General features: G+C 37.2%; 1 protein-coding gene and 1 pseudogene across 4 annotated transcripts in view; both read right to left on the reverse strand.

The window, feature by feature from the left end:
- The window catches only part of INTS2 (integrator complex subunit 2), a 57,211-nt gene that overhangs the window by 27,583 nt on the left and 2,310 nt on the right, over nt 1–27,318 (reverse strand). For all 4 annotated transcript variants that reach the window (XM_070390557.1, XM_070390558.1, XM_070390560.1 and 1 more), the window contains exons 3-15: nt 26,491–26,629; nt 24,779–24,881; nt 23,842–23,955; nt 22,068–22,198; nt 21,647–21,820; nt 18,787–19,013; nt 16,996–17,121; nt 12,472–12,543; nt 12,270–12,384; nt 10,360–10,428; nt 8,896–9,030; nt 7,573–7,749; nt 6,429–6,537 (exon numbers count right to left, since the gene is read on the reverse strand). In XM_070390557.1, the coding sequence (XP_070246658.1) occupies nt 6,429–6,537; nt 7,573–7,749; nt 8,896–9,030; nt 10,360–10,428; nt 12,270–12,384; nt 12,472–12,543; nt 16,996–17,121; nt 18,787–19,013; nt 21,647–21,820; nt 22,068–22,198; nt 23,842–23,955; nt 24,779–24,881; nt 26,491–26,629 (1,691 nt within the window). The remainder of the gene's footprint in view (nt 1–6,428; nt 6,538–7,572; nt 7,750–8,895; nt 9,031–10,359; nt 10,429–12,269; nt 12,385–12,471; nt 12,544–16,995; nt 17,122–18,786; nt 19,014–21,646; nt 21,821–22,067; nt 22,199–23,841; nt 23,956–24,778; nt 24,882–26,490; nt 26,630–27,318) is intronic.
- LOC102286936 (glycine cleavage system H protein, mitochondrial pseudogene) lies at nt 3,084–3,602 on the reverse strand (annotated as a pseudogene).

Here is a 27,318-nt window from a genome sequence, read left to right on the forward strand (position 1 = left end):
AAAGTTTCTAATTTTGAAAGAGGCAGGTGGAGTTAACTTTCTTCTGGGAAGACAATAATTAACTATCAAGTGCAAAGAAAAACTTCAAGTGCAGGAATTTAGAGCCCCTGAACATTACAGTCTCCAAGTATCACAAGATAGATCTTGTTTGCTGATGACAAAGGAGATTTCATATGAAACAGGACAGAAGCAGACAAAGCAGCCAGAGCTTGTTTTTAAATGAAGGTAAGGGGCTTCCCTGGTGGCTGAGTGGTAAAGGATCCACCTGACAATGCAGGAGGCATGGATTCAATCCCTGATCCAGGAAGATCCCACATGCCACGGAGCAACTAAGCCCATGCACCACAACCTATCGAGCCTGTGCTCTAGAGCCCGGGAGCCACAACTGAGCCCACATGCCTGAGAGACCGTGCCCCGCCACACGCAAGCCACCACAATGAGAAGCCCATGCACCCCAACAAGGAGCAGTCCCTGCTTGCCAAGCTAGAGACAGTGGGTGTGCAGCAGTGAAGACCCAGCACAGCCAAAAATAAAACAAATATACTTTAACTAGGCTTCCCTCATAGCTCAGTTGGTAAAGAATCCGCCTGCAATGTAGGAGACCCCAGTTCGATTCCTGGGTTGGGAAGATCCCCTGGAGAAGGGCTAAGCTACCCACTCCAGTATTCTCGGACTTCCCTTGTGGCTCAGCTCGTAAAGAATCTGACTGCAGAGCGGGAAACCTGGGTTTGATCCCTGGGTTGGGAAGACCCCTGGAGAAGGGAAAGACTACCCACTCCAGTATTCTGGCCTGGAGAATTCCATGGACTGCAACAAAGAGCAGTCCCTGCTTGCCACAGCTAGAGAAAGCTGGTGCGCAGCAATGAAGACCCAGCACAGCCAAAAACAAAATAAATAAGTATTTTTAAAAAACAAAATAAATGATGTTAAGGGACAGAGTTAAGCAAGTAAGCTACCTAAGTGTGAGACTGTATTTAGCATCCCATTGGCTGCTTTAGGAGCAGATAAACAGGTGAAGCTGATAAAACATGTTCAGTACTCATTAGTACTGTTTTTACCTTGAAAATATGTAAATATAACTTCTATATTTAAAATGTTCAATAAATATTTAAAATAAATAACCAACAAGGACCTATGTATAGCACAGGGGACTCAGCTCAATGTTCTGTAATGCTTGTAAGGGTATAACTGAATCACGTGGCTGTACACCTGAAACTAGCATCTCATTTTTAATCAACTATGAAAAGAAAGTGAAAGTGTTAGTCTCTCAGTCACATTCAAGTCTTTGTGACCCCATGGACTGTAGCCCATCGGGCTAATCAGTCCATGGAATTCTCCAGGCAATACTGGAGTGGGTAGCCATTCCCTTCTCCAGGGGAGCCTCTCAACCCAGGGATCAAACCCGTGTCTCCTGCATTGCAGGCGGATTCTTTACCATCTGAACCACCAGGGAAGCCCTTTAATTTAATCAACTATACTCCAATATAAAATCAAAAAATTTTTAAAGTACATAAAAATAAACTTTTACCTAATAATAAAATTTTCAGATATAATAAACAGGAAACCTTTTTTAAGTATAAAAACTGAAAATACAATGGCAATGCTCATATTTTAATGGGGTATTAATAAAGGGATAGTACAAGGGATTTATTATGCTATTTCTTACACATGTTCTTTTAGATCAATACAGTATTTAACTGCAATGCAGAAGACCCAGGTTTGATCCCTGGGTCGCGAAGATCCCCAGGAGAAGGGAACAACTACCCACTCCAGTATCCTTGCCTGAAGAATCCCATGGATAGAGGAGCCTGGCGGGCTACAGTCCACGGGGTTGCAAAGAGTCGGACATGACTGAGTGACTAAACACACTATATATGCACTTGTATTACAAATATTTTTAAACAAATCATATGTGAAAAAATATGTATGTATAAAACATTTTTTTTAATGACTATGATATTCTAATACTTGGCTCTATCTCAGATGTTGGAATCCTGTATTTGAGCTTCAACAGCTACTTGGTGCCTGCTAATAATGTTTATTATAAAGCCCCAAACCACAGACCAGTTAGCAAGGTACTGAAACAACACAACTTCGAAGGTAGGAATAAATTTGAGGCGGAATACTCATCATTTTTGGCTGTGGAAGAGAAAACTTCTCTCATGTTATGACATATTCTGCAGTTAACTTATTCCTTTGGACTAAGAAACCAGGCTAGAAAAAGAAAACATTTCTTAAACTATGGGAAAAAAATGCTCCAAGCAAAGCTCAATCCCTCCGTCTGTCTTCCACACCCGGTCCCCTCTCACCTATCAAGGACATCCCTCTAGGGATTCTCTCGTAAAGCTTCCCTCTCCACTAGATTACTTCCAACAGTATACAATATTCTCTTAACTCTTTCACCTTAAAAAAAAATAAAAAGTCCTCTCTTGACCTTATTTTCCTCTCCAATTACCACATTCATTTCCCTCCTTCTCTTTACAACTTTTCAAAAGAACTGTCTGTACTCACTGTGTTTAGTATTATCTCCTCTAATTTGCCTTTTTTTTCATGATTAAGAAGTTGAATATTTTATTATTGTTTATTCTCCTGCAAGGCTGTTGCTTCACTGTATAAAAATTGCACCAGCAAACACAGTATATTGCAAAATTAAGATAGTAATATTCTTCATTGGACACTATACAACTAACAAACTTCTCCACTGGCAGTTATTTCTAGTGGGAAGATAATCTTGACCCAAATCCAAGGATAGCTGTAAGCAAGTTACAATGTCATATAAGGTTTAAGATAACCATGTTATCCTTGACTTACATAATTTTCGTAATTAGTTTTACCAGAGATAATTTCAGGAATTCTGAATATAATAACTGGAGCCTAGCCTAAAAATCACAGGAAGCTGTGGAAAAAGATGCACAGTGTTTATCTGAAATCATTCGAAAGTTAAAGGGTATTTTCTTCAGGAAACATTGTTGTAAGTAGTTTCTTTTGCTAAAAGTTGCTTTTTAAATATCTATCCACCAGGAATTTAAGACAACTATGCTAGATTAAGTTGTTTCAAAGTAGTTTATTTAGGGGTTCCATTTTCATTCAATAGATTTTATGTATTTCTCATACGCTTCTTCCCTCATTAGTTCATCTCGTTCTGAAGGGTTACTGAATGTCATCTTGATCAGCCAACCATCTTCCTAACAAGACTTGTTGACAAGTCCTGGATTTTCTGCTAGAGCCTTATTAATTTCAGTTACTTCTCCTGATAGAGGAAAAGAGAGTTCACTAGCAGCTTTCACACTTTCCAAAGCACCAAACTCCTCTTGTTGGTTCAACTTTGTCCCAACTTTAGGCAGACTACAGTAAACAACATCTCCCAAAGCTTCCTGTGCAAAATTGCTGATTCCCACTGTTCCAACACCATTTTCTGTTGTTACCCATTCGTGTTTTTCTGTGAATTTCCGCACCGACAGCAGAGCAGGGCCGGTGTGCAGCGCCCAGACAGCACCCGCTCGCAGTCCCCAGGGCCACGGCGAGCAGGGCATGCTGGGTGCGAAGATGGCGCGCAGGCTGCCGACCGCGGCCCGCACGCTCCGCACCGCGCACAGCGCCATGTTCGCACGGGTGCAGAGGGTCTCCGCGGGGCACCTAGAGCACCCTGGCTGGCGGGGGCGGGGCGGGCGGGACAGGGCGGTCCCCTCTAATTTGCTTTTGAATTTACTAAAATCAGGCTTTAATTCTGAGGGGAAAAAAAAAAAAAAGGACCTGTAAGGTCCTGTAAAGGTCAAAGGACCTCTAGCAAGCTAAACCTGATCATCAGCTGAGCCTAAGTCCTAACCTTACTTGATCCATCACCATCATTTGACACAAGTGATCTTGCTCTCTTCTTTGAAACATTCTTCTCTTAGCATGCAGAACATCACAGCCCTCGAGTCTCCTTCCACACCTTCTCCCTTGGTAATCCTACTTAATATCATGATTATAAATATCATACATATGCTGAAGAATCTCAATGCTTCAGTCCAGGTTTATCTCATCTAAATTCCAGGCCAGCATTTACAACTATTTTCAAAACATCCCCACTTCATCAGACATCTCAAACTTAGTGTGTCCCAAACCAGCTCCTGACTGCCCACAAACCTGCCATTTATTTCAGTAGATAGCCATTGTCTAGCTCAGTCCAAAAGCCTCCATCCACATCAACCTTGGCTCCTGTCTCTGAAATCTAATGAATTCATCAGCAAAACCTCTCAGCTCTTCAAAATATATATACACTGCTACCAGTCCAAGCCACCATCTTTTGCCTATAATCTTAGAAAAACCTAATCATTTTGTTGTTCAGTGGCTAAGCCGTGTCCAACTCTTGCAATGCCATGGACTATAGCCCGCCAGGCTCCTCTGTCCATGGGATTTCTCAAGCAAGAATACTGGAGTGGGTTGCCATTTCCTTCTCCAGGGAATCTTTCTGACCCAGGGATCAAACCTACCTCTCCTGCATTGCAGGTAGTCTCCTACATTTCAGGCAGATTCTTTACTGCAGAGCCACCAGGGAAGACCAAGAAAAACCTAATAACTTTTCTACAATCTCCCAGTTCCTTTTCGAAGACTCAATCCAGGCTAAAGTGTACACCAAACCTGAAATTCTTAACTTTCCAATTAAGATCCATCAGACTATTGCATAAGGAACAGCAGCTTCACCTGAACACAGGGTTGAACTGAGCATGTCATTATCTTTAAAGATTCTTCCAGTCTTAAAAATTCTGAGTGATTTGTTAATTCTGCCTGGTGTATACATGAAAGTGGACTATACTAGTCTCTGTACTTTCCGATATTATTTTTTTTGCTAGACATTAATTTAAATAAAAACTAAGAGTGTATCTTGGTCCCCTACTACAGTATTCATGGTCTGAGTTCTCCCCAGAATACCTCCTTGTAACTCAATCCTCTAGTATCTATTAAATCACAAGTGTCATATCCCTTAACACATAAAAGTGGGAGACTATTACTTAATGCTTATTATTAGCCCATCTTGTCCCTCAAATGACAGACTATAATTATAGTTGTGGGATATCATCTGTATATCCCTAACAACTGTAGTCAGGAAAAGAAAGCTGCTGAGAAATTCACAGTATATTTAAAACACAATACTCCATACAAATGAAAGAAATTCCTCTGCCACACATTGAAAAGTAACTTTAATTTATAGCTTTCAAAAAGTAAAATCACTCAGCCATGACAAAATACAATCCCTTAAAAGAATTCTCCCTGCATTATAATACTCAATGCCTGCGACATTTTTTTAATTTAATTTTTCTTGGAGTATAGTTGCCTTGCAATGTCGTGTTAGTTTCTACTGTTCAAAGTGAATCAACTATTCGTATACGTGTATCTCCTCTTTTCTGGATTTCTTTCCCATTTAGGTCACCACAGAGCACCGAGTAGAGTTCCCTGTGCTGTACAGCAGGTTCTCACTAGTCATCTGTTTTATACAAGTATCAGTAGTGTGAATATGTCAATCCCAATCTCCCAGTTCTTCCCAACACCCTCCTTTACCCCCTTGGTGTCCATATGTTTATTCTCGATGTCTATGTCTCTGTTCCTGTTTTGCAAATAAGATCATCTATACCACGCCTATTACTTTTTAATGACACTTTTTGCTTTGAATATGGAATTACCTACATTTGCTGTTGTTGCTGTTCAGTCACTAAATCATGTCTGACTCTTCGCAACTCCATGGACTGCAGAACACCAGGCTCCTCTGTTCTCTACTACCTCCTGGAGTTTGCTCAAATTCATGTCCATTGGGACGGTGATGCTATCTAACCATCTCATCCTCTACAGCCCCCTTCTCTGTCTGCCTTCAGTCTTACATTCAGCAAGCCAAAATACAGGTGAGTTTTCTTTTTCACACAGAGGAAAACATACTACTTTATACTAATATTATCTATACTAAATGTGACCTTCTGATATTATACAAAGTACCTAAGTTCAATGATAACGTTAATGGCAAAGGAAACCCTTCTGTTGGTTTTTTTTCCTACTGCTTTGATTAGACTGTTACTCTTCATATTAATGGAAGGAAAAATAGGAAAAAGGTTGAAATCAAGCAAAAAACCTTCTATTTCAGTACCAACAGGTTTATGTCTTAATTTACCTTTCGTCAATAAGGTCACTAAAATTGTTAAAATACAGACAATTCAGTTAATCATTAATTCAGCCTGCTAAAAGGAGCACTGAGCCGTCAGGAGTGATTATATGCCCACACATACATGAACTTATGCACCAGAGTATGAAAAGCTAACACTGCAAAGACTGCAGAAAGATGCTGGAGCTTGTTGGAATATCTGACCTTATCTTCTCCAATAGCAGCCTGGAAAGTAACAAAACATAAGCAAATAAGATGAACTATCACCAGAAACACTAGCCTCTACACAACTTACCTAAAGTCTTGGCATTTGCTAGGAGAGCTTCTTCGTAAGACAGAATATAATAAAGCACCAAGAGCTGTGCTGTGATACTGAAACGCTGATGAAGGCGGATGTTGTCACCCTGGGGGTCATATTATAAACAATACCGTTAAATTTCACGAGTGCTTTTTTTTCCCCCTTTGGCCAAAACAGGCAGTATGTGGGATCTGAGTTCTCCAACCAGGAGAACCCCTGCCCCCTGCATTGGCAGCACAGAGTCTAAACCACTGGACCACCAGGGAAGCTCCAATGAGTACTTTTTGATAGTAAAAGCACTCAAAATAGATTATTCGGTGTTGCTACTCCCAAGCTTAAAGAAACTGGGAGAAATTATTGCTGTCTTCACATTAAACTCAAATTGACAATGTGAAGTTTAAGTTAAATTTGAGATGGCTTGAGAGAGAAAATCAACATGCTTAACAGTCTTTAAACTTCCCTGGTGGCTCAGACTGTAAAGTGTCTGCCTACAATGCGGGAGACCTGGTTTCAATTCTTGGGTGGGGAAGATCCCCTGGAGAAGGAAATGGAAACCCACTCCATCACTCTTGCCTGAAAAATCCCATGAATGGAGGAGCCTTGTAGGCTATAGTCCATGGAGTCACAAAGAGTTGGACACGACTGAGCGACCTCACAGTTTTTAAGACAGGGCTGCTTCTGAAAAAAGTTTACATTTACAGGAATCTCAAGTATTATCTGAAATTACCATGAAGAAAATAATTCCTAAAAAAAAGATAGTGTACATTTAAGTATATTTGGAGAAAAAAAGATTTACTCCAAATTTTCCAAAAATAATCTAGGTATATCTTAAATTCTCAGGAAGCTAGTTTAATGTGTTGAAATGTCACATAATCCTTTGTTAAACATACAACCTCCAAGACATTCCTTAAACTTTAAAATGGAGATTTTGAAATTCTTCTTCAAAAAGTGCCTAATCAACAAACTACATGGAATACCATTTTTTAATATTCATAAGTGATCTAAAGAACTGAATACCATTTTAAATTCAGAACCACCTAGAAGTGGTTCTCCTCTAATAATCTGGGGAAAAATGTGGAGTAAGTGTGAAGAATAAAAGAAAAATGAACAATAAATGTTAAAAAAAACAACATTATTTTACCCCAGTGACTCCTTCGAAAATATTGAGTATCTCTTGTTCTGTGACTGGCTGATTTGTGGCTTCTGGATTAGATTTAGATGCAGGAGTAAGTATAGAATTTATGTACACGTCAATCAGAGGAAGTAACTGAGGATGGAGTGGAATGGAGGTTTCACAGAGCTGTCTATAAATCCAGTCCTAGAAAAGAAGGTGACAGGCACTAAATTATGGCAATAAGAAAAAGCAAGCAAAATTTTACAAGCACATATAATTTTACATGATTTATGAAAAAGTAAAACTCACTATTAACTTTTAGCAGTTGCTAAATAATATCATCCAGTTTCATAATTGCCTTTGATTTTAAAATGGAAACAATTTTTCTTTCCTAAAATTGAGAATATTATTCCATGGAAGATAAACCTAAAAATGACAGCTTGAGTTTAGAGTTTGGACTTCAGGTTTTTAATCTATTGGTTTTTAAGTAGTGGGAAAAACACCGTCAAGTCCCTTTTATATCTATATTTAGAGCACCATATATGCTGCTGTAAAAGACCCCACAGCAGAAAGGCATTTAGGGAAAGGAATAGTTTCTCACAACAAGCCTCAGACAGATTAAGAAGGTGGCTCTGACAACCACATATGGGAGATTAACTATCTGCACAAATGCAGGCCAAGAAGAAACACTGGGGGTGCATTTGGACCCTTAATTCTTCTCTACTTCACTTGCAAAAAATATAAAAAGCAGAAGATACAATCAAGATGGAAAATAACTTCACTACATCATAAAAACAAGGACAATCAAATGTGATATAGCAATGCATATGTTGTTCAGGGTTCTTTATAAATAAAATAGCCTCTTAGAAAGGGTTCAAACAAATTTTTTTCTATTTTAACCTCCTGTGGGTTAAGCTTTTTCTTTAGAGGACCTGTTTGCTATAGCCAACTATATAACAAATTGAAAACATATCAAAATATGTGCAAGCTTAATATTAGAAGTCCTTGTGACAAATGGATTATAAATACTGGTCATGGCTAACCAGCAACCTTCTAAGTTTGGTAAACAAAACCAAGTATAAAGAATGGCAATTTCTTACTAAAGTTTAATGAAATTGCTAAATATCATTGAGAATTTAAAAGGAATTAGTACTATTGTACATTATAACTGAACAGCTATACTGTTTTAAAAATCTGAAATTAAGAGCCTAATTACCATAACTATGTAAGTGAGGAGTAACTAAAAACCTTTCACATACAAATCCACAGTCAAGGTCTGCAAACTCAAAGAGAACTGGGAAAAAAGCATTCACTCAGATTTTAGCTTGAAGAATAAATGTAAGATCATACTTTTATTGATACTTTGTGTTTGGTGAAGGAACGACTCCTCAGAAGCTGGTAAATGCAATGAATAGGCAAAAATCCAGTAATATTGGCACTCAGGTTGCTGGTGACAGGGACTCGAACTGCATGAGCTGTGACAACCTAAAAGGGAAAAATAATAGCAATACATATGACAGAATCAGATACAAAATTATTATGAAAGAGAGAGAAGTAGCCAGGTGTACTGTCAATACTAATGTGGTCCTTTGGCGGGAGTGACAAAAACCAATCATGACATGACTTAATTATTTTGAGTGATGAGGTGGCATCACACATATGGGAATTTGTAAAGTTCTCTACTTTTTAAAAATTTACTTCTAAACACAGATACACTGCCAGGGGTTAGAGTAAAGTTAAAAAATATGCAAAATTTGGAATCATAAAATCTGGGCTCAATGACTATAATATATAAAACAGATAAACAACAAGGATTTACCATATAGCACAGAGAACTACATTTAATATAATAAACTATAATAGAAAAGAATCTTAAAAGAGAGAGGGGACATATGTATACATATGGCTGATTCATGTTGATGTTTGGCAGAAACCAACACAATTCTGTAATTATCCTTCAATTAAAAAAAAATAAATAAGAATACAAATATATATATACACATATATATGTATAACCAAATCACTTTGTTGTATATCTGAAACTAACATAATATTGTAGATCATCTATAGTTTAATTTTTTTAAAAAAAAAAGGAAAAAAAAAGAATAGTTTCCATCATTGAAAAAATAAAATATTATTAGTATTACCCATGGACAAAAGTGCTGAGACCAAATAAGAACAAGTCAATACAAGAATAAGGAATTTAGACTCTAGCCTATAACCTAGTTAGACATGGCACCTTACAGCTAAAAGGTTTAAACAGATCTCTGTTATTTTTCTCCTAACAATCCCAATTGTCAGTGAACTTCCCTGGTAGCTCAGACGGTAAAGAATATGCCTGCGATGAAGGAGATCAGGTTTGATCCCTGGATCAGGAAGGTTCCTCTGGAGAAGAGAATGGCTACTCATTCTAGTATTCTTGCCTGGAGAATTCCACGGACAGAGAAGCCTGATAGGCTGCAGCGCATGGGTTGGCAGAGTTGGACACGACTGAGCCCCTAACACTTTGACCCCATGTGAGACCCCCGTCAACAGCATCTAAGACTATATTCTTAGGTATCTACTCAAAGTCTCCAAAGTAAGCAAATTTACTTAGCACACGCTTTTCTATGTAATAAATAGCTTTGAAAACAAATTCAAAACAGGATTTTTCTTTACAGAAGTTTCAAAGATTAAATAAATCATCATTGGAAACTAAAAAGGAATATAAAGACTATGTTATTCTCTTAAACTGAAACATACACAAGTTTTCTCACAAGGAATGTTATAAAATATAGTTAAAGAAGTACCTAAGATAATAGTTAAAACAAGTACCTGCTCAGTAAAAATTTCCTGTGTGAAGACAGTCTTCATCCTGCTCAAGGAGCTTGGCTTAATTACAATCTAAAACAACCAAAACACAACACTGTAAAGCAATTATATTCCAATAAAAAACAAGAAAAGAAAGGCTCTTTTCTACAAAAAAAAAAATAAAATAAAACAAAGCAACCAAAAGATTTCAACAGCAGGTGAAAATAAAATATATGAAGCACAATTTGACTTAATACATAAAATTAACATTCAAATACTCTGTTTCAGAAGTAGCTTCTCAAACCTAACACTAAAATGTATTTTTCCTCAGGAACCAAATATGAAAGTACTTAGTGGGACTTCCCTTATGATCCAGTGGCTAGACTCTGACCTCCCAATGCAAGGGGGCCCAGGTTCAATCTCTCATCAGGAAACTAGATCCCACATACCATAAGATATATACAGCCAAATAAATAAAAAAAAATTTTAAGTACTCAGTAAACATATTATTGCATTTTAAGTCAGTGGGAAGAAGTGGATTATTTAATAAATGGAGGTGGGCTAGCTCTCTTTCTGGATAATAAACATTTGCATATGACATCACACCCCATATTAACTCCACATGTATTAAAGATTTAAATGTAAAACATGAGGCCACAAAAACACTAGAAGAAAATATAGGTGACCATTTCTATTAACCTGAGGAAAGAAAAGCACTTCTAAGCATAATAACAAAATAAGAACCACAAAAGAAACTTAATATATTACACACATAGAAAATAATTTTCACATGGCAGAAAAGACTGGGAAAAATCCTCTGCAACATATTATACTTCTCCATCTTTAAGACAATAAGGATTATAATATGCACCACTGATTTAATAGTAGCTTTTCAAGTAAATAAAGAAAGGCAAACACTATCACACTAACATTATGCATCAACTATAAAATGAATCCAAGTTTCAATATATGGTAAAATACATGTCTTGAATCAATGAAATATGATATACAAGGCATAACAGCATATCATTTATATATAAAGAGCACTTCTGAATCAGTAAAAGGAAAAATAAATCAATAAAAATCCCTATAGAAAAACTGGGACATCAATGTGTGTGTGTGTGTGTATATATATATATATATACACACACATGCTCAGTCGTGTCCGACTCTTTGCGACCCCATGGACTGTAGCCTACCAGGCTCCTCAGTCCATGGAATTTTCCAGGCAAGAGTACTGGAGTGGGTTGCCATTTCCTTCTCCAGGGGATCTTCCCAACCTAGGGATTGAACCGGGTCTCCTGCATTGCAGGTAGAGGCTTTACTGTCTGAGCCACCAGGGAAGCCCTTACTTAGTACTGCTTTCTATAACTTTATCCTAAGGAAGGAATCCAAAAAGTGTTTGAAAATATACATGTATGGATGCCTGTGTGTATATTTACATACATAGGATATTCATCTAAGCATTATTCAGAAATTAGAAAAATCTACATGGCAAATAAAGGAATCATTAAAAATGTCACAATCAGCTCACACAATAACTACAATGCAGCCACTGAAAATTATGTTGTATTAGAATATTTATTGATATGAGGAAGTGCTCATTATATATTGGTAAGTTCATTAAAACCACTATATATATATATATATATATCAATTTAAAGAAAGAACAGATACCAGACTATTAATAGTACTTGATATCTCTGAACATGGAATTATATCTTTCCCTTCTTTACTATGTTTTCTACATAGAACATCTATTATTCTCGTAAATAATGTTTACATAATGTATTTTTTTAGAGAGCTCCTGATAAAGTTTCAAACTATTGAACAACTAAAATTACTTCAAAATAAAAACAACCTATTTGCTTAACATTACAAGGAAATGTCCAGTTAGAAACATCTTCTTTAGAAAGAAGATAAGAGGAAATTACCTTCATTCCCAAAGTGGAACAGACCAAGTCAATGATAGCACTGAGCTGGTTGCTATGAAAGTACATAGCAACCAATAATAACATCTCTCCAAAAGAAGCAGAGACGCCTGAAGTACTGTTGAAACAGAAAAGAAAATGTGAATTTCCAAAGGAAGGATAAGAAAACTTACTCAGCTATCTGATACAAATGAAGTCATCTTACCTTTCAAAGTAAGCCTCTTCTTTGATCATCCAGCTTAGCCACACTACCATCAGCTGCTCCTGTTCAGGAGTACTGTTAATATAGAAAATATATCAGAAGTCACTGGTCTAAATCAGATATACTAGCATAAGAATAAAAAAGCATTCTGGAATTATCTTTGGTGGAAATTATTTTTTCCACAAATGAATTGCTTATTGAATTGGCCATTAATTATCATTGAGATATGTAGTAGTTCTAGAGAAGAACAGAGAAACATAAATTTTCTCCATTAATAAGGACAGCCAAACCCTCTCAAAGTCTCAGTTACTACTTTTGCAGGTTGGAGAGGATAAACTTCCTCACATTCTGTAGAAAAACAAAGGTTCCTTGGGATTAAAATGTTAGAAGAATGTATATACTAACAGCCGATACTTATTTCCTATAGAAAAAATCCATAGTGTTGAAACTTAATCATTAAAAACTCACAAACTGAGTACGAGGACAGAAGCCAGACCAACTTTTACCTGGGAAATGAAATTTAGTTTGTAGAGGCATTTTGAGCAGAACTCAATATTAGAGGGAAATAAGTGATCATTATTCGAAAAAGTAAAAAGAGACAGCCAGGGGCTAACCATATATGAAGAACAGTTATAGAAATACATGAACACTGACTTGTTTCAAGCAAATTCCTAGGTATAGGTTGAAATGTACACGTCAATTTTGATCTGTAATAGTAATTTCCATTGATCCTCTTCTACTTCACTGCAGTATAAACAGGAAAAATAAAAACCAACCTCAAAGCCTGATACACAAAACTAAGAAAATTAGAAAGGTCATGCTCAACCATACATATATTACTCCACTTATACAAGACAATGTTATGTAATAGAAAGATTACAGCCTTTAGAGTCTGCCAGACCTGAGTTGGAATCTCTTGTCTGCCAATTACTGTTAGTGTGACCTTGAACAAGACATTTAAATTTCTTGTACTTTAGCTCTCCTACCTATAAAATATAAAGTAAATATTTATATTTTAGGTAATATATAAGTGTATAACTTTATATATAAAGTGTATAACTTAGGTAATATATAAGTGTATATAACTTTATATATAAAGTATATAAAGTGTATAACTTTATATATATAAGTATATAACTTTAGGTAATATATAAGTGTATAACTGAATCACTCTGCTGTATACCAGCAACTAACACAACACAATAAACTGACTATACTTCAGTAAAACAAACTTTTTAAAAAAATTTTATTTATTTATTTGGCCACAGAGGATCTTAGTTGTGGCATGTGGGACCTAGTTCCCTGACCAGGGATCAAACCTGGGCCCCCTGCATTGGGAGCACAGAGTCTTAGCCACTGGACCACCAGGGGAGTCCCAAAAATAAACTTTTTAAAACAAGAAATTACTTCAGGTAAAGAGAAAACACTTCATTTCATGTACTTTAGTTTCACACATTCCTAAAACACACCACTCAAATTACATTAAAGGGATTTGCTTAAAACACATAAATGCTCAGGATGATAATGAAGGACAATACCACAAAATATTGGAAAGCTGGAGCCAATAAGGAGGAGGAGGAGTAACTGACTTAGCAGACCAAGAAAGCAGAATACTAAACTGGCAGGAAGGAAAACCAATCTACCACTTACACCACAGAATCCCCAAAGGGCTCAGGAACTGGCACCTCCAGGCGGTTTTGGGAGTGAGAATGAAGACAGAGACCAAATATAGACAGTCTGGATAGTCTAGTTGGACCTCCAGACCAACCCTCCACTCTGCCGTCCCCCAGCAGAGAAGAAACAAGATTGATTCTCTGGAAAAGGGAAAACTGACGGACAACCAGAGCTTTCTGCAGCGCCTTTTGGAAAGTAGAAGAATTAAGTGAACAGCTATAATGCAGGCTGAGATCTCCCAGCCCTTAACCCTCACTTTTTAACTTCACTTATGGATTTCTTCTCAGGCCTTCGCTCTCAGGCAAAAAAACAGTCTTCTCCAAGACTCTGAAAAGCCCAAGAGCTTTCTCATCTATGCGTTCAGAAATTCTAATTTGCTTTTTAGTCTCCTAATCTTAAATATGAACAATCAAGCATTACTAAACCTCTGAGAAAAATAGACACCAAAAAAAAAAAGGCAGAAAAAAAGAAACTTAGAGAAAAGAAACAGTACAAATAAGACCCCTCTGATCATTATGGGTAACATCAGAGAAACCATGCCACCATGAAGCATCAGACACTATAAAGAAGAAATAAGAAGAATAAAAATGAGCTCTTAGAAGTTAAAAATTAAATAGAAGGTTGAGAAAAAAATCCTAAAAGGTAACATGAGCAGTATCTTTGTGAAGTGATTGAAACGTTCTAAAATTAGATTGTGGTAATGGCTGTACAACCTTGTAAATATATTAAAAACTATTAAATTGTACACTTTAAACTGGGTGAATTTTATGGTATGTACTCCAATACTCTTGCCTGGAAAATCCCATGGACAGAGGAGCCTGGTAGGCTGCAGTCCATGGGGTCGCTGAGAGTCGGACACGACTGAGCGACTTCCCTTTCACTTTTCACTTTCATGCATTGGAGAAGGAAATGGCAACCCACTCCCGTGTTCTTGCCTAGAGAACCCCAGGGACGGGGGAGCCTGGTGGGCTTCCGTCTATGGGGTTGCACAGAGTCGGACACGACTATAGTGACTTAGCAGCAGTAGCAAACTGTCTCCTAAAGGAGATCAGTCCTGGGTATTCATTGGAAGGTCTGATGTTGAAGCTGAAACTCCAATACTTTGGCCACCTGATGCGAAGAGCTGACTCATTTGAAAAGACCCCTGATGCTGGGAAAAACTGAGGGCAGGAGAAGGAGATGACAGAGGATGAGATGGTTGGATGGCATCACCGACTCAATGGACATGAGTTTGGGTGGGCTCCAGGAGTTGGTATTGGACAGGGAGGCCTGGCGCTCAAGGGGTTGCAAAGAGTCGGACACGACTGAGCGACTGAACTGAACTGAAACTGTGTCTCAATAATGCTGTTTTTTAAAAAGCAGAACAAAACAAAGATAAGGAAAGTAAAAAAGAATAAGAAAATACGATGATCACTACAGGAAGCCCAATATCAAAACAAGAGGAGGTTTCACAGAAACCAATGTGAAAGACAAATCCGTTCACAGAAATTTCCTAGAACTGAGCAATCTGAGTTCCCAGGTTGAAAAGGTTAACTAAATACCTAGGAGAAAGGACAAAAACAGACCCATACAACAGCATATCACCAAAAAATTTCAAAACCCTAGAAACAAAAAGTTAATCCTTCATGCTCCCATATTTTAAAAAAACAAGCCACAAAAAAGGACCAGGAATCAGAATGTTACCAGATTCCTCAACGGTAACACTGGAAGTTAGAAGACAATACAGCAAGACTTTCAAAATTCTCAAAGGAAATTATTTCCAACTTAGAACTCTATACCTCATCAAACTATCGACCAAGTGTTAAAGTAGAATAAAGACATTTTCAGAAATAGCCTAAATAATTTAATAATCTAAATAATGTAATTAATCTAATTAATCTAAATAATTTACCTCCTACATACCCAACTCTAAAGAAGCAAAATGAGGAAGCAAATGAAAAAAGATGGAGACATAAGATGCAGGAAATAGGAGACCCAACAAAGAAGAGTTAAAGCGAGTCCCCAGAATAATAGTGAAACGCAATTCCAGGATGAGAGCTGTGTATCTGGTGCAGAGGCAACCAGTTCAGATGCAAGGGGGTCAAAAAGCTTTAGGACGGACTGCCTCAAGAAAATGAAACCAAAAGAATAACTAATGAGCCCGAACATCTTGAGAGGAGGGTTAGATTGGCAGAGAGTTTGAAACTGCATTAATCTAAGTACATAAAACACCAAGCAAATGAAAAACAAAGAACAAAAGCAAACAGGACAATTCTTAATGGAAAAACAAGTTTTGCTAAAGAAAAGTAATCATCTATCGCTTGGCTGAGCTCCCAAGAGTGTAACTTAAACAATAAAGTACTGATCAAAGCAAAATAATAATAACTTATGTACAGGGAGAATGGAGAGATACAAAAGATACAGAGAAGGTTGAGGACAGAGAGAAGGAGAACTGATTTCTCATTCTCATAGTGGGACGTCAACAAATACTCCTAAAACAAAAAAATCAGGACATGGCAAATACAGACATAGTAATAAAGATGTGGGAGTCAAAACCAGAAGAATCACCTACAAGAACTGAAAGAAGCTGCCTCTAGGGAAGCGAAAAACAGGGCAAAAGGGATCAGGACGACCATTTGTCTCAAACCTTGAAGAGCTCCTTTGAATCCCTTAAATATATGTATATGAAACTTTGACAAAGACAAACGAAAGAACTGGCATACAGGAGATGCTATTGACACCCTTCTATTAAATGATAATGCCAATGTCCACACCTAGATCACTTTTGCAGTAAGTTAATTAATTCTATATATTGTTTTAATAAATAAACAAAAGCAGACCTTGGGAAAATAGAACAAGTATACAGCTGGGTACCTGACAAGTGTAGAAAAGGCCAGTAGCATGCAAAAGGAGAGTGAAACAAAGCGAACCCCAGCCGGTGTCGCAGGAGGACGGCTTGTCATCAACTGCAGTAATTGCTCAGCTTCTTCCTCAGTTGGTCTAAAAAAGGAATACACTATTAGGTTTTAGTTTTTTCAGTGGAGAGAAGGAAGAAGAGGGGACTTCTCAACAGTTCAACCTTTCAGATATAAATCCTAAGCTTTGGAATGATACCTCACTATTTACAAAATCTTTAATATCTTAAGATGTCAAAAGCAAAGCTGTTGAGTTTGCAACCAGTGCTCTTCCTCAGACACAAATACAGGTAGTCCTCACTTTGCATGGTAGTGTGCGACCACAAAAATAACCATGCAAGCTGAAACTGCATCATGATCTTAGTAATCAGTGGGGAAAATTACAACCGTTCCATTACCTCTAAAATTTCTGTCAAGACATTACAAACTCTGTTGGTTATAATGCCTAAGGAAACTTTTTAAAACAGTTAAACTAATATTTATATAGCATTCTATAATTGAATATATTAGAAACATCAGGAATTCAAGTGTTGTCTTTATAAGATTTATCAAGAGCAGTTTAAACAGCCCTTGCCATTTTCTCGTTGTATAACTTATAGAGTGAGCATCTTCTCTAGGCCTTGATGACTTATCATACCCTTCCCTTCGAAGTTTGGATCAGCTGTCAACATTTCATCCTGTGTACTCTCAGTCATGAAATATTTGAGTTCCTATAATGCAAAGATTTTTGCCACCATCAGTCTTCTGGAGGTCTTCATCCTTTTGGTCCCAGTGACTTCCCTCCAGTTCACCTTCACGAAATTCATCTGGCTATCATACCTAGGGTCTCTCAAATGTCAACATTCTCAGTCAACTATTTCTTCTATTTAGGTTTGGTTCAAATGTCACTTCTCTTTCTTTGCTACACTTTCATTTTTATTGGCCAATTCCCTCTTTCAATTATTCAATTTTGCAAAATATCACATAGGTTTATTCACTGAGAGACGAGGAGGCAGAACTACGACCCAACTTTGCTGTCTGTTCATGAACTGAGTGATAGTTGTTTATGGACCAGTTGCCAAAAGATTTTAAAAGAAATCCTATGATTGGTCACTAATCACAACGTGCTTCCACATAGTGACATGTGGCTTGAAAGTTTTCAGTAAACTTAGTACTTTGGTTAATGATAATAAATAAGAATTTGGTAAATGACTCACATAACTGATACATTACTTGTTGAGGGAGCAGTGTTATTTGATTAAAGTATGTTAACTGAAACTCATATGTATTGGGGTCATGAAAAGTGAGGACTATATGTATAACAGTTGAGGACATTAATCAAAAAGATATAGTACTGTGTCTAAGAAATCTTGTGCTTAGTAATTACAGATCAACTTTGAACAATCTATGATCTCAGTTGTAAAAGGAAACAGGGCAGATTTACTTCGGCTAGCTGTATGGGTTACATAAAGGATCCCTCTCAATCATTCACACAGTCATGTCAAGCTGCGAGTAAGTTCATAGGTTTCTTAAACTGCTCTGGCTCCTCCCATATTTATATAATTCTATTTACGATCAGACTAAAATAGATGCATACATCCCAACTAGGAAAGTTCTGCCTTGGGACTTTCTTCTTGACATAGGTCAACTTACTACCTGAGCCCAACAGAAAACCCAAATCCTCTGAATAAAGGGCCTATGGCTCACTTTCTTGGGATTAGAAACAAGAAAGTAAAATGACAAAAAGGTAAAAGATCAAATTATTGAATACTTGAGTCCAGCGATCCCCATCAAAGCACAGTACAGACGTAAGAGTGCACTGGCTTTCACAACATGCTCTTCTTTCAGCCCCGAATACACAGATACATTGGGCTCCAGCTCCACATCAGCTTCTTCCGCAATGCGGGTACTTCTTACTGTGGGGAGAATGCCCATCAACTCCAGAAGAAGCTGCCTTCTCATTTGCCAAAGGACAGAACTACTGGTCTCTCTTTTTCTCTGGAGGAAATATGGACCACAAAAGGAAGAAAGCAAGGAGAACTTACTAAGTCAAAAGGAAGTTCAAACAAAACTCTCCAGTTAGACACCTGTAAATGATCCATTTGAAAGTGAAAGTCACTCAGTCGTGTCCGATTCTTTGCAACCCCATAGACTATACAGCCCATGGAATTCTCCAGCCCAGAATATTGGACTGGGTAGCTTTTCCCGTCTCCAGGGGATATTCCCAACCCAGGGACCGAACCCAGGTCTCCCGCACTGCAGGCGGATTCTTTACCAGCTGAGCCACAAGGGAAGCCCAAGAATCCTGGAGTGGGTAGCCTATCCCTTCTCCAGCAGATATTCCCAACCCATGAATTGAACCAGTGTCTCTTGCATTGCAGATGGATTCTTTACCAACTGAGCTAATCAGGGAAGCCCTGATCCATTTAAGGAGGCTGTCATAACTTCAGAGTATCATTTTAATCCATTGAGCAAACTCACTGGTTCATTTGACAAATAATCTACTCACCCTTGGCTTCCCTGGTGGTTCAGACAATAAAGAATCTTCCTGCAATGCAGGAGACCCAGATTCAATCCTTGGGTCGGGAAGATACTGTGGAGAAGGGAATGGCTACCCACTCCAGTATTCTTGCCTGGGAAACCCTTGAACAGAGGCCTGGCAGGCTACAGTCCACCGGGTTACAAAAAGTCAGACACAACTGATCAACTAACACTAATACTATTCACCCTAATTTGGACAGGTTGTACAGAAAACACTAAATAAATGATGATTTGAAATGTAAAATATCATGTAAATGATGCTTTCAAACACATAAAGACTAGTGGAGTCTTAAGTACAAAGTGCTCAGATTTTGGGCTTGGATTTAAATCGACAGAAGGGCTTGGATTTAAACAACAGCCCTGCTATTAACTATGTATGTTTAGATACATAAGTTAACCTGTCTCAGCCCCAACTTCCTTAAATGAGAAGGAAACTAATATTTTATTAATAATATTTAATTCCCAGGACTGCTGGAATTAGGAGTTTACAAGCCTGTCACCCCCACAGCTCTTCAGGCAGGGACAACATCTAGTCATCTCATACTCAGGAGGGCCTGACTTATGCCTGACATACAGCAAGCACTCAATATCTGTTAGATGAATGAACTAACAAAGATGATAAATATGAAAGCATTTCTAAACCACAAAGGGCTCGGGAAAAGTTGTTATTTTTAGAGTTTCAGAGTAAAATATGGTAAAATTTGTTTTAATAACAATGTTAGACACAAAGAACAATTACAAACAAGAGGCTTATACCAAGAGCTTAGCACAGTGCCTGAAATACACAAGGTACACAAAAAATGTCAACCTCTGGCAAAACTTAAAATTAGTTTTCAAATGGATTATAAATAAAGAAGAACTTGGATAAAGAAAAGTATAGTGAGTTAATGGCATAAAAAAACAGACTGTAGAAGGATCTAAGCAGTATATCTGCTACTGTGAAGTTCACAGACCTCAACAAGTTAAAAACCTTTCTGCATTAGTTCCTGTGTAGGGACAGAACTCTATTCACAGTTATCATGAGATGTTTTTGAAAAGGTACAATATTTTGCAAGTCAAAAACTCTTGTAAAATATAATATATATTCATCAATAAAGGGATACATGTAGTCGATACACACAATAAAATATTAGGCTTAGAAAGGAAGGAAATTCTGACACTTGCCATAACATGCATGAACCCTGAAAACATTGTGCCAAGTAAAAAGAAGCCAAACGCAAAATGAGAAATATTGTATGATTCCACATTCAAGAGGTACCTAGAATGGGCAAAGTCATAGACACAGAAAGTAGAAGAGAGATTACCCAACACTGGGAGGAAGGGGGAATGGGAAGGTATTGCTTAATTGGTAGAGAGTTTCTATCAGATGATGAAAGAGTTCTGAAAATGAACAGTGGTGCTGGCTGCAGAATACAGTAAATGTAATTAATGCCACTGAACTGTGCACTCAGACCAAGATTCAAATGGTAAGTTTTATGTCATATATATTTTACCACAATAATTTACATATGTGTGTATATATATATGAACCATAGTCTACAATAACAACTTATGGTGATGATCTAATATAGCAGTTCTCATGTGTCTGACCCAGAAACCTGGAGATGACCAATACTTCCAGGGGGTCAAAAAAGTCAGAATATCTCAACATTACAGACCTTTTTTACTCATTTTTCCACAAGTATATAGTGCAGCTTTTCTGAAGGCTTCTATTAAGCCAGACGTTAAAGAGATTTGCAACAAAGTACAATGATATCACTCTTCTTGGTAAATTTTTCTTTTGCAAAAAAATTAATTTTCTATTAAAAAAAAAGTCACATTTAATAAGATTAGGATTATTTTTAAATAAATTAAATAAATATTTCAAAAATTTCAGTTTTCCTTTCTAGTATGGTAAATATCAACAGATAACGGCCAACACAAAAGCGCTTTGTGTCCTCAATGATTTATTGTAAAATCTCAGGAAGTCCTAAGACTTAAGAAGTCTGAGAGCCACTGCCCTAATGACATCGTTCTAAAAGTGTTTCTTCCTCCTTTACTAACTACTAACATAGCTTGATCTTTGGCCTAAACACATATTTCTCCCTCACCTGCTGTCCATTTCGGATAAAAGTTCCAAACCAGGTCCGGACTTTCGCATTTGTTCCAAGAAGCAAACCACTAACAAAACAAACCAAGTCACTCACTCCATCTTCACTAGCTTCATTTTTAGTATGATCCAATGTCAAAGCCACTCCGAGACCTGGCAAGTGACATTCTTCCACCTAACAAAGCAAAGAAAACAAATTGAACTCAGTATCATGAGGAGACGGGCCAGGATTATCCAGAATCTGAAGCATCTAAAGTTTAGGGGAAGACATAGCACAAAGCACAAAAATCTAAAGAAGGTAATATATCCGGTATATAATTCCAAATCTCTGCAAGATTCAAAAAAAAGGTCCTGAAAAAAAAAAAAAGTTCCTGGTCCTAATATAAAGGCTTTGGTCTCATAAAAATAGTAAGATCTCTTACCACCATGCCTCGGACCTTCAAGGCCTGAGAAGGATTCATTTTACATAAGAAGCGTAAAGCATCCGTCCTCCGCCTTCCTCCAAGACTCTCTTCGTCTTGTCGTTCTCCATTTTTGATCAGGCCCCTACAAACTGAACATTTAGTAGCCTCTGTTACTTTAAGCTTTTTAAGTAAGATGTCAGAATCAATGTTTTCAGCCTTGACAATCATTCATTTACACAGATTAGATATTACAGAAGAAAAGGATCAGGAAACTTGAAAGCATAGCAATAGAAACTGGTTGAAATCCAGCAGAGTGAGAAGAGCCTCAAAAAATGAAGTGATCCATGGAACATCAGGTAGTTCTACATACTTGTAATTAGAGTCTCAGAAAGAGAAAAAGAATGAAAGACAAACATGTATTTGAAGAAATTTTTCCAAATTTGATGAAAACTATAAACCTAGAAAATCGGTGAAACCCAAGCAGGAGAAACACTAAATCATAACACAATTTATCATAATCCAATCTCTGAAAACCAGTGATGAAGAAAAAATCTTAAAAGTAGCCAGAAAGGATAAAAAAATGAATAAAAGTAGCCAGAGAGAAAAAAGAAATATACAGAGGAACAGAGATAAAAATGACCACAGCCAAGAGAATAACATCTTTAAAGAGCTAACAGAAAATGTCAACCTAAACCTTCATGGAATAGTCAGTAAATCTCTTAGAAACAAAAAGAAAATAATATTAATACTTCCATTTTACAAGTAAGAAGTTAAGTACCTCGATGGAGATCACACAAAGAGTGAGTCACAAAGCCAGAAATTATGAACCCCAGATCTAGCGCTTTTTTCTCCTTGACTCTCAATTTGCAAAACATCTTGCTCAATAAATGTAATTTTTATATCACTCAGACCCAAACCACAATCTTCAGCTACTAGCAGTTCGAAACACAGGTGAAAATTTTAGTTGATTTTTCCCAATTTCTACCCTATACTTTTCTGCAAGCTGACAGCAATAAGGCTAAAATACAGAAGTCTGATTGCTGGTATTTCTGATCCATATATCTCATGTTGCCCTCTGGCTATTTCACAGATAAATATCCTCTCCCCTTTGTTCAATGAACACAGAAATTATAGCTTCTATGTCTTTAGTATTTTTTACTTCCCTATTATAGCACTTGTGACAAATGCAAAAAAAAAAAAAAACAAACAAAACGCTGCATACTCATTGTATTTACATTTGTAATTTCCAAACAATTTTGAATTCTCTAAATTCAGTATTTCTATAATTGTTTATTGTTTAGTGACTAAGTTGTGTCCGACTCTTTGCAACCCCGTGTACTGCCAGGCTCCTCTGTCCATGGGATTTTCCAGGCAAGAATACTGGAGTGGGTTGCCATTTCATTCGCCAGGGGATCTTCCCAACCCAGGGATTGAACCTGCATCTCCTGCACTGGCAGGCAGATTCTTTACCACTGAGCCACCTGGAAAGCCCATTTCTACAGCATTCACTAATAAATTTTCAAAAAATAAAATCTCAGATAAAACCTTATAAATGTTTCTTCTTAGCTCAAAAAATAGGTCCCACACATGCCCAAGCAAATCTCTTCAATATCCCTTTTTGTTATTGCTATTGTTTTATTTTTATTTTCTTTTGTTTTTGGCCACGCTGCATAGCAAGATCGTGGTTCCCTGACCAGGGATCAAACCCACACCCTCTCCACTGGAAGCATGGAGTCTTAACCACTGGACCACCAGGGAAGTTCCCAATATTCCACTTTAAAATTGCATTTACCTTCATTAAAACTATCAGGAACATTGGCCACCAACAGACACAAGAACCAGGCACCATTTCTAACATGGAGCAAGGCTTCAGCTACATCAACTATAGGAAGCAGGGAAGGGAGCTCTATAAGAAAACAAAATCAGTGTTATTACTAAGGAGTGATATTTCATTGTATTATACATCAAACACCTTTGACATTTCACCAATGATATTTAAAAGCAAATAAATCAAGGTACTTTCTTTTCACAGTCTCGAGCTGACTTGTCCAGTAGGGCAGCCACTAGCCACATGTGATTATTTAAATTAAGCTAAAAATAGTTCTGCTCCTCAGTCACACTTGCCACATTTCAAGTACTCCAAAACTACACGTGGCTAGTGGCTACCGTATGGAACACAGAACACTGTCATCGCCGCTGTGGTGGACAGTGTTGGTCAAAAAAGTTACTTTGATGAAAAGTTTCTCTGCATTTCTGTGTCTTCTATCTTTTCATTCTGATCATGCACACTTGTTATAAAGAACCCAGAAAATACAAAAAGCACAAAGAATAAAAATAAAGTCAGCTCTAATCCCATCACTCAAAGTTAGTAATTTGCAAGATCTGATTTTAATTCCCCTATGAGTATCACTGTACTTTTAACAAAACTAGGATTTTATTCTACTTACCCTTTTGCCACCTGCTTTTTTCATTTAACATATATTGTGAACATTTTCCAAAATGATTAAAGTTCTTCAAATATACACCATTTTAATGGCAGCAGAGTACACCCTACTATGGAAATAATATAATTTATTTAATCATTGTGCTACTATTAGTCCTTTTGACCTAAACTTTTAAGGTATATTCTTAATTAGGTGAACTTTCAAATAACACAACATTCCAGGTTAAGAAGTTACACAGTTATCGTTTAACAGCATCTGAAATATGTCTTAGCATTCATACAGTACCTGCTTGTAAAATACAAAGTACATCTGCAGCTTCCTCCAAGTAGACTGGGCTCTCAAATAGCTCAGATGATTTAAAAAAAAATTCTCCACTGGACTCAGATACCTTGAAAAGAAAGAAAGAAAAATGATGAGCTCTCTTAATTTCAGGTAATGAATTGGATCCCTTACTATGCTTGCAATTATTTGTTGAGCTTACAGACTATGTCTCTTAATAGCCATTAACATATGGTAGAAGAACATGCAGGACTGGATGAATTTGTACCAATTTAACCACAATTAGTCAGTCACATTACTATTCCAGACATGCAATATAACTCTTACTAATTTATTTCTATATAAATATTTGGAGACATCTGGAGTTAAAGACAAGCCAAAGATGTGAACCAGGAATGCTACCTAGGTCACTTATTTCGTTACAGCCATTAAGAAAAAGATACAGGAAAATATTAGTTAAAATTAAAGATTAGATAAAGGAATTCCCTGGAGGTCCGTGGTAAGGATTTCATGCTTTCACTATCAAGGGCCCAGGTTCAACGCCTATTTGGTGAACTAAGATCACACAAGCCACATGGCATAGCAAAAACATAAGAAAAAGAAAAAAAGAAAATGAAAAAGAAAAAATTAAAGAGTATGAGTACAGAGGAAAAGAGTTGAGGTAAATAACTTTGTAATAGGAAAAAAAATTAAGATTTATAACATATCTTAAAAACTACCTAGAACTAAACACATCTCTCCCTTATCAGTATTTTCTTTGGAAACAGAATTTAGGTTTTATTGGTCCACAATTTATAAAATTAAACTTTATTTATTATAAAGTAACTGACCTTGAGATTCTCAAAGTAAAAACATCTGTTTCTCAAATTCTGAGCCCCATCTCACATAAGATGTCTTAACATCAAGATCCAATTTGTATGGTAACTCCTGACAGTCACAAATTTAAAATTCGGATTTTCAGTTAACCATCATCACCCAAAGTCCATGACCTAATCTATGTACACCTGAAATAAAACACTGAAAATCTTCAGCGAAAATAAATAAAGCAACTTATCTTTTTGCTGAGATAAGAGGCTGAACAAATATCCCACATCCAATTCGCCTCAATATTCCCCACTCACTGTTATGTATGATGTATGTAATTCACTCAGTATCTAAAGGAGTCACACATATTTTGAAGAATCACGTACATACTTCACATGTTTACTGTGGGAAATCATATCTTATAGAGATATTATCAACTTTGGTGATTTACAAGTCTTGAGCTATGTATCTATTAAGAAGTCATCGTATGGACTCCATACAGGAAAAAAAAAAAACCTTACGATACAGAATGCAGAGCAGACATAAATGAGAGAAAACAGCAATTATAAAACAGCCTTCAAAAGGAGGCACTTAATATCCGTTCAAGCCTTTGAAAGGAAGACACTTGATTAACAAATAGGATATGTGTCGAAGAGGATGGAAGCTGCCTGCCTTCCTGCCTGTTTCTACCTTTTCTTTTCTTTTTTTCGCTGCATCAGGTCGCAGTTGCAGTACAGGGGCTTAGTTGCCCCGGCCATTTGGGATCTTAGTTCCCTGACCTGGAATCAAACTTCCCCTACACTGGAAGGCAGATTCTTAACCACTGGACCACCAGGGAAGTACAGCCTGTTTCTGTCTTTTATGTGTAGACATCAAATCATGCACATTTTGAGCTGTGATTAAAATAAATGCACCTTGTTCATAATCGCCAACAGTTCACTAAGCACAAGACGCAATCGACGAGGTGAATCACTGTGTTCAAACTCTAAAGTCAGTCCATGCTGAAGCTGTGATACCAGGATGCTCTCTCCACTGCCTCCTCCAAGTTTATGCCTAATAAAGTACACACATGTAAAACAATTATGAGAACACTGGCACAGAAATAAAAGCATAAAAACTACCTTTTATAGAAATAATCTACAAAAGAATGTATGAATTCTTCTGATATATTTCATGAATGTATTACTTCTGAATACTGTCTATTTCAGAGATTTACAACCTGTGTAAAGACTCCAATCACAACTGACAGGTTAACACCCACTTCCACTAATAACAGTGGCTCACAACTGGATCCACAACGGGCAAGGAAGGACAAAGCATGCCTCAAACTTGGGGAACTCAATGTAAGCTTAACAAGCCTCCCAGGAGACTCCAATAAATCCTTTTGCTCTTAGGAAACTTACTCTATCCACTTCCCACTGAGAGCAACTGGCCTAATCATTTGAGCCTGCATACATACATAAGTCAGCTCAGGCTGTTTTTGCAACGCCATGGACTGTGGCCCACCAGGCTCCTCTGTCCATGGGATTTCCCAGGCAAGAATACTGCAGTGGGTTGCCACCTGTCTCCAGGGGACTTTCTCGACCCAAGGGTTGAAATGGCATCTCCTCCATTAGCAGGCAGACTCTACTGTCTGAGCCACCAGGGAAGGCCTGAATACAAATGTATATACAACCAAGGTTCTCAGCACATTTCACAATACAGAATTCAAATGATCCTAGAATTTTAATTATAAATAAAAA

Source organism: Bos mutus, chromosome 19 (genome assembly GCF_027580195.1).
Source record: "Bos mutus isolate GX-2022 chromosome 19, NWIPB_WYAK_1.1, whole genome shotgun sequence".
NCBI classification, from domain to species: Eukaryota; Metazoa; Chordata; class Mammalia; order Artiodactyla; family Bovidae; genus Bos; species Bos mutus.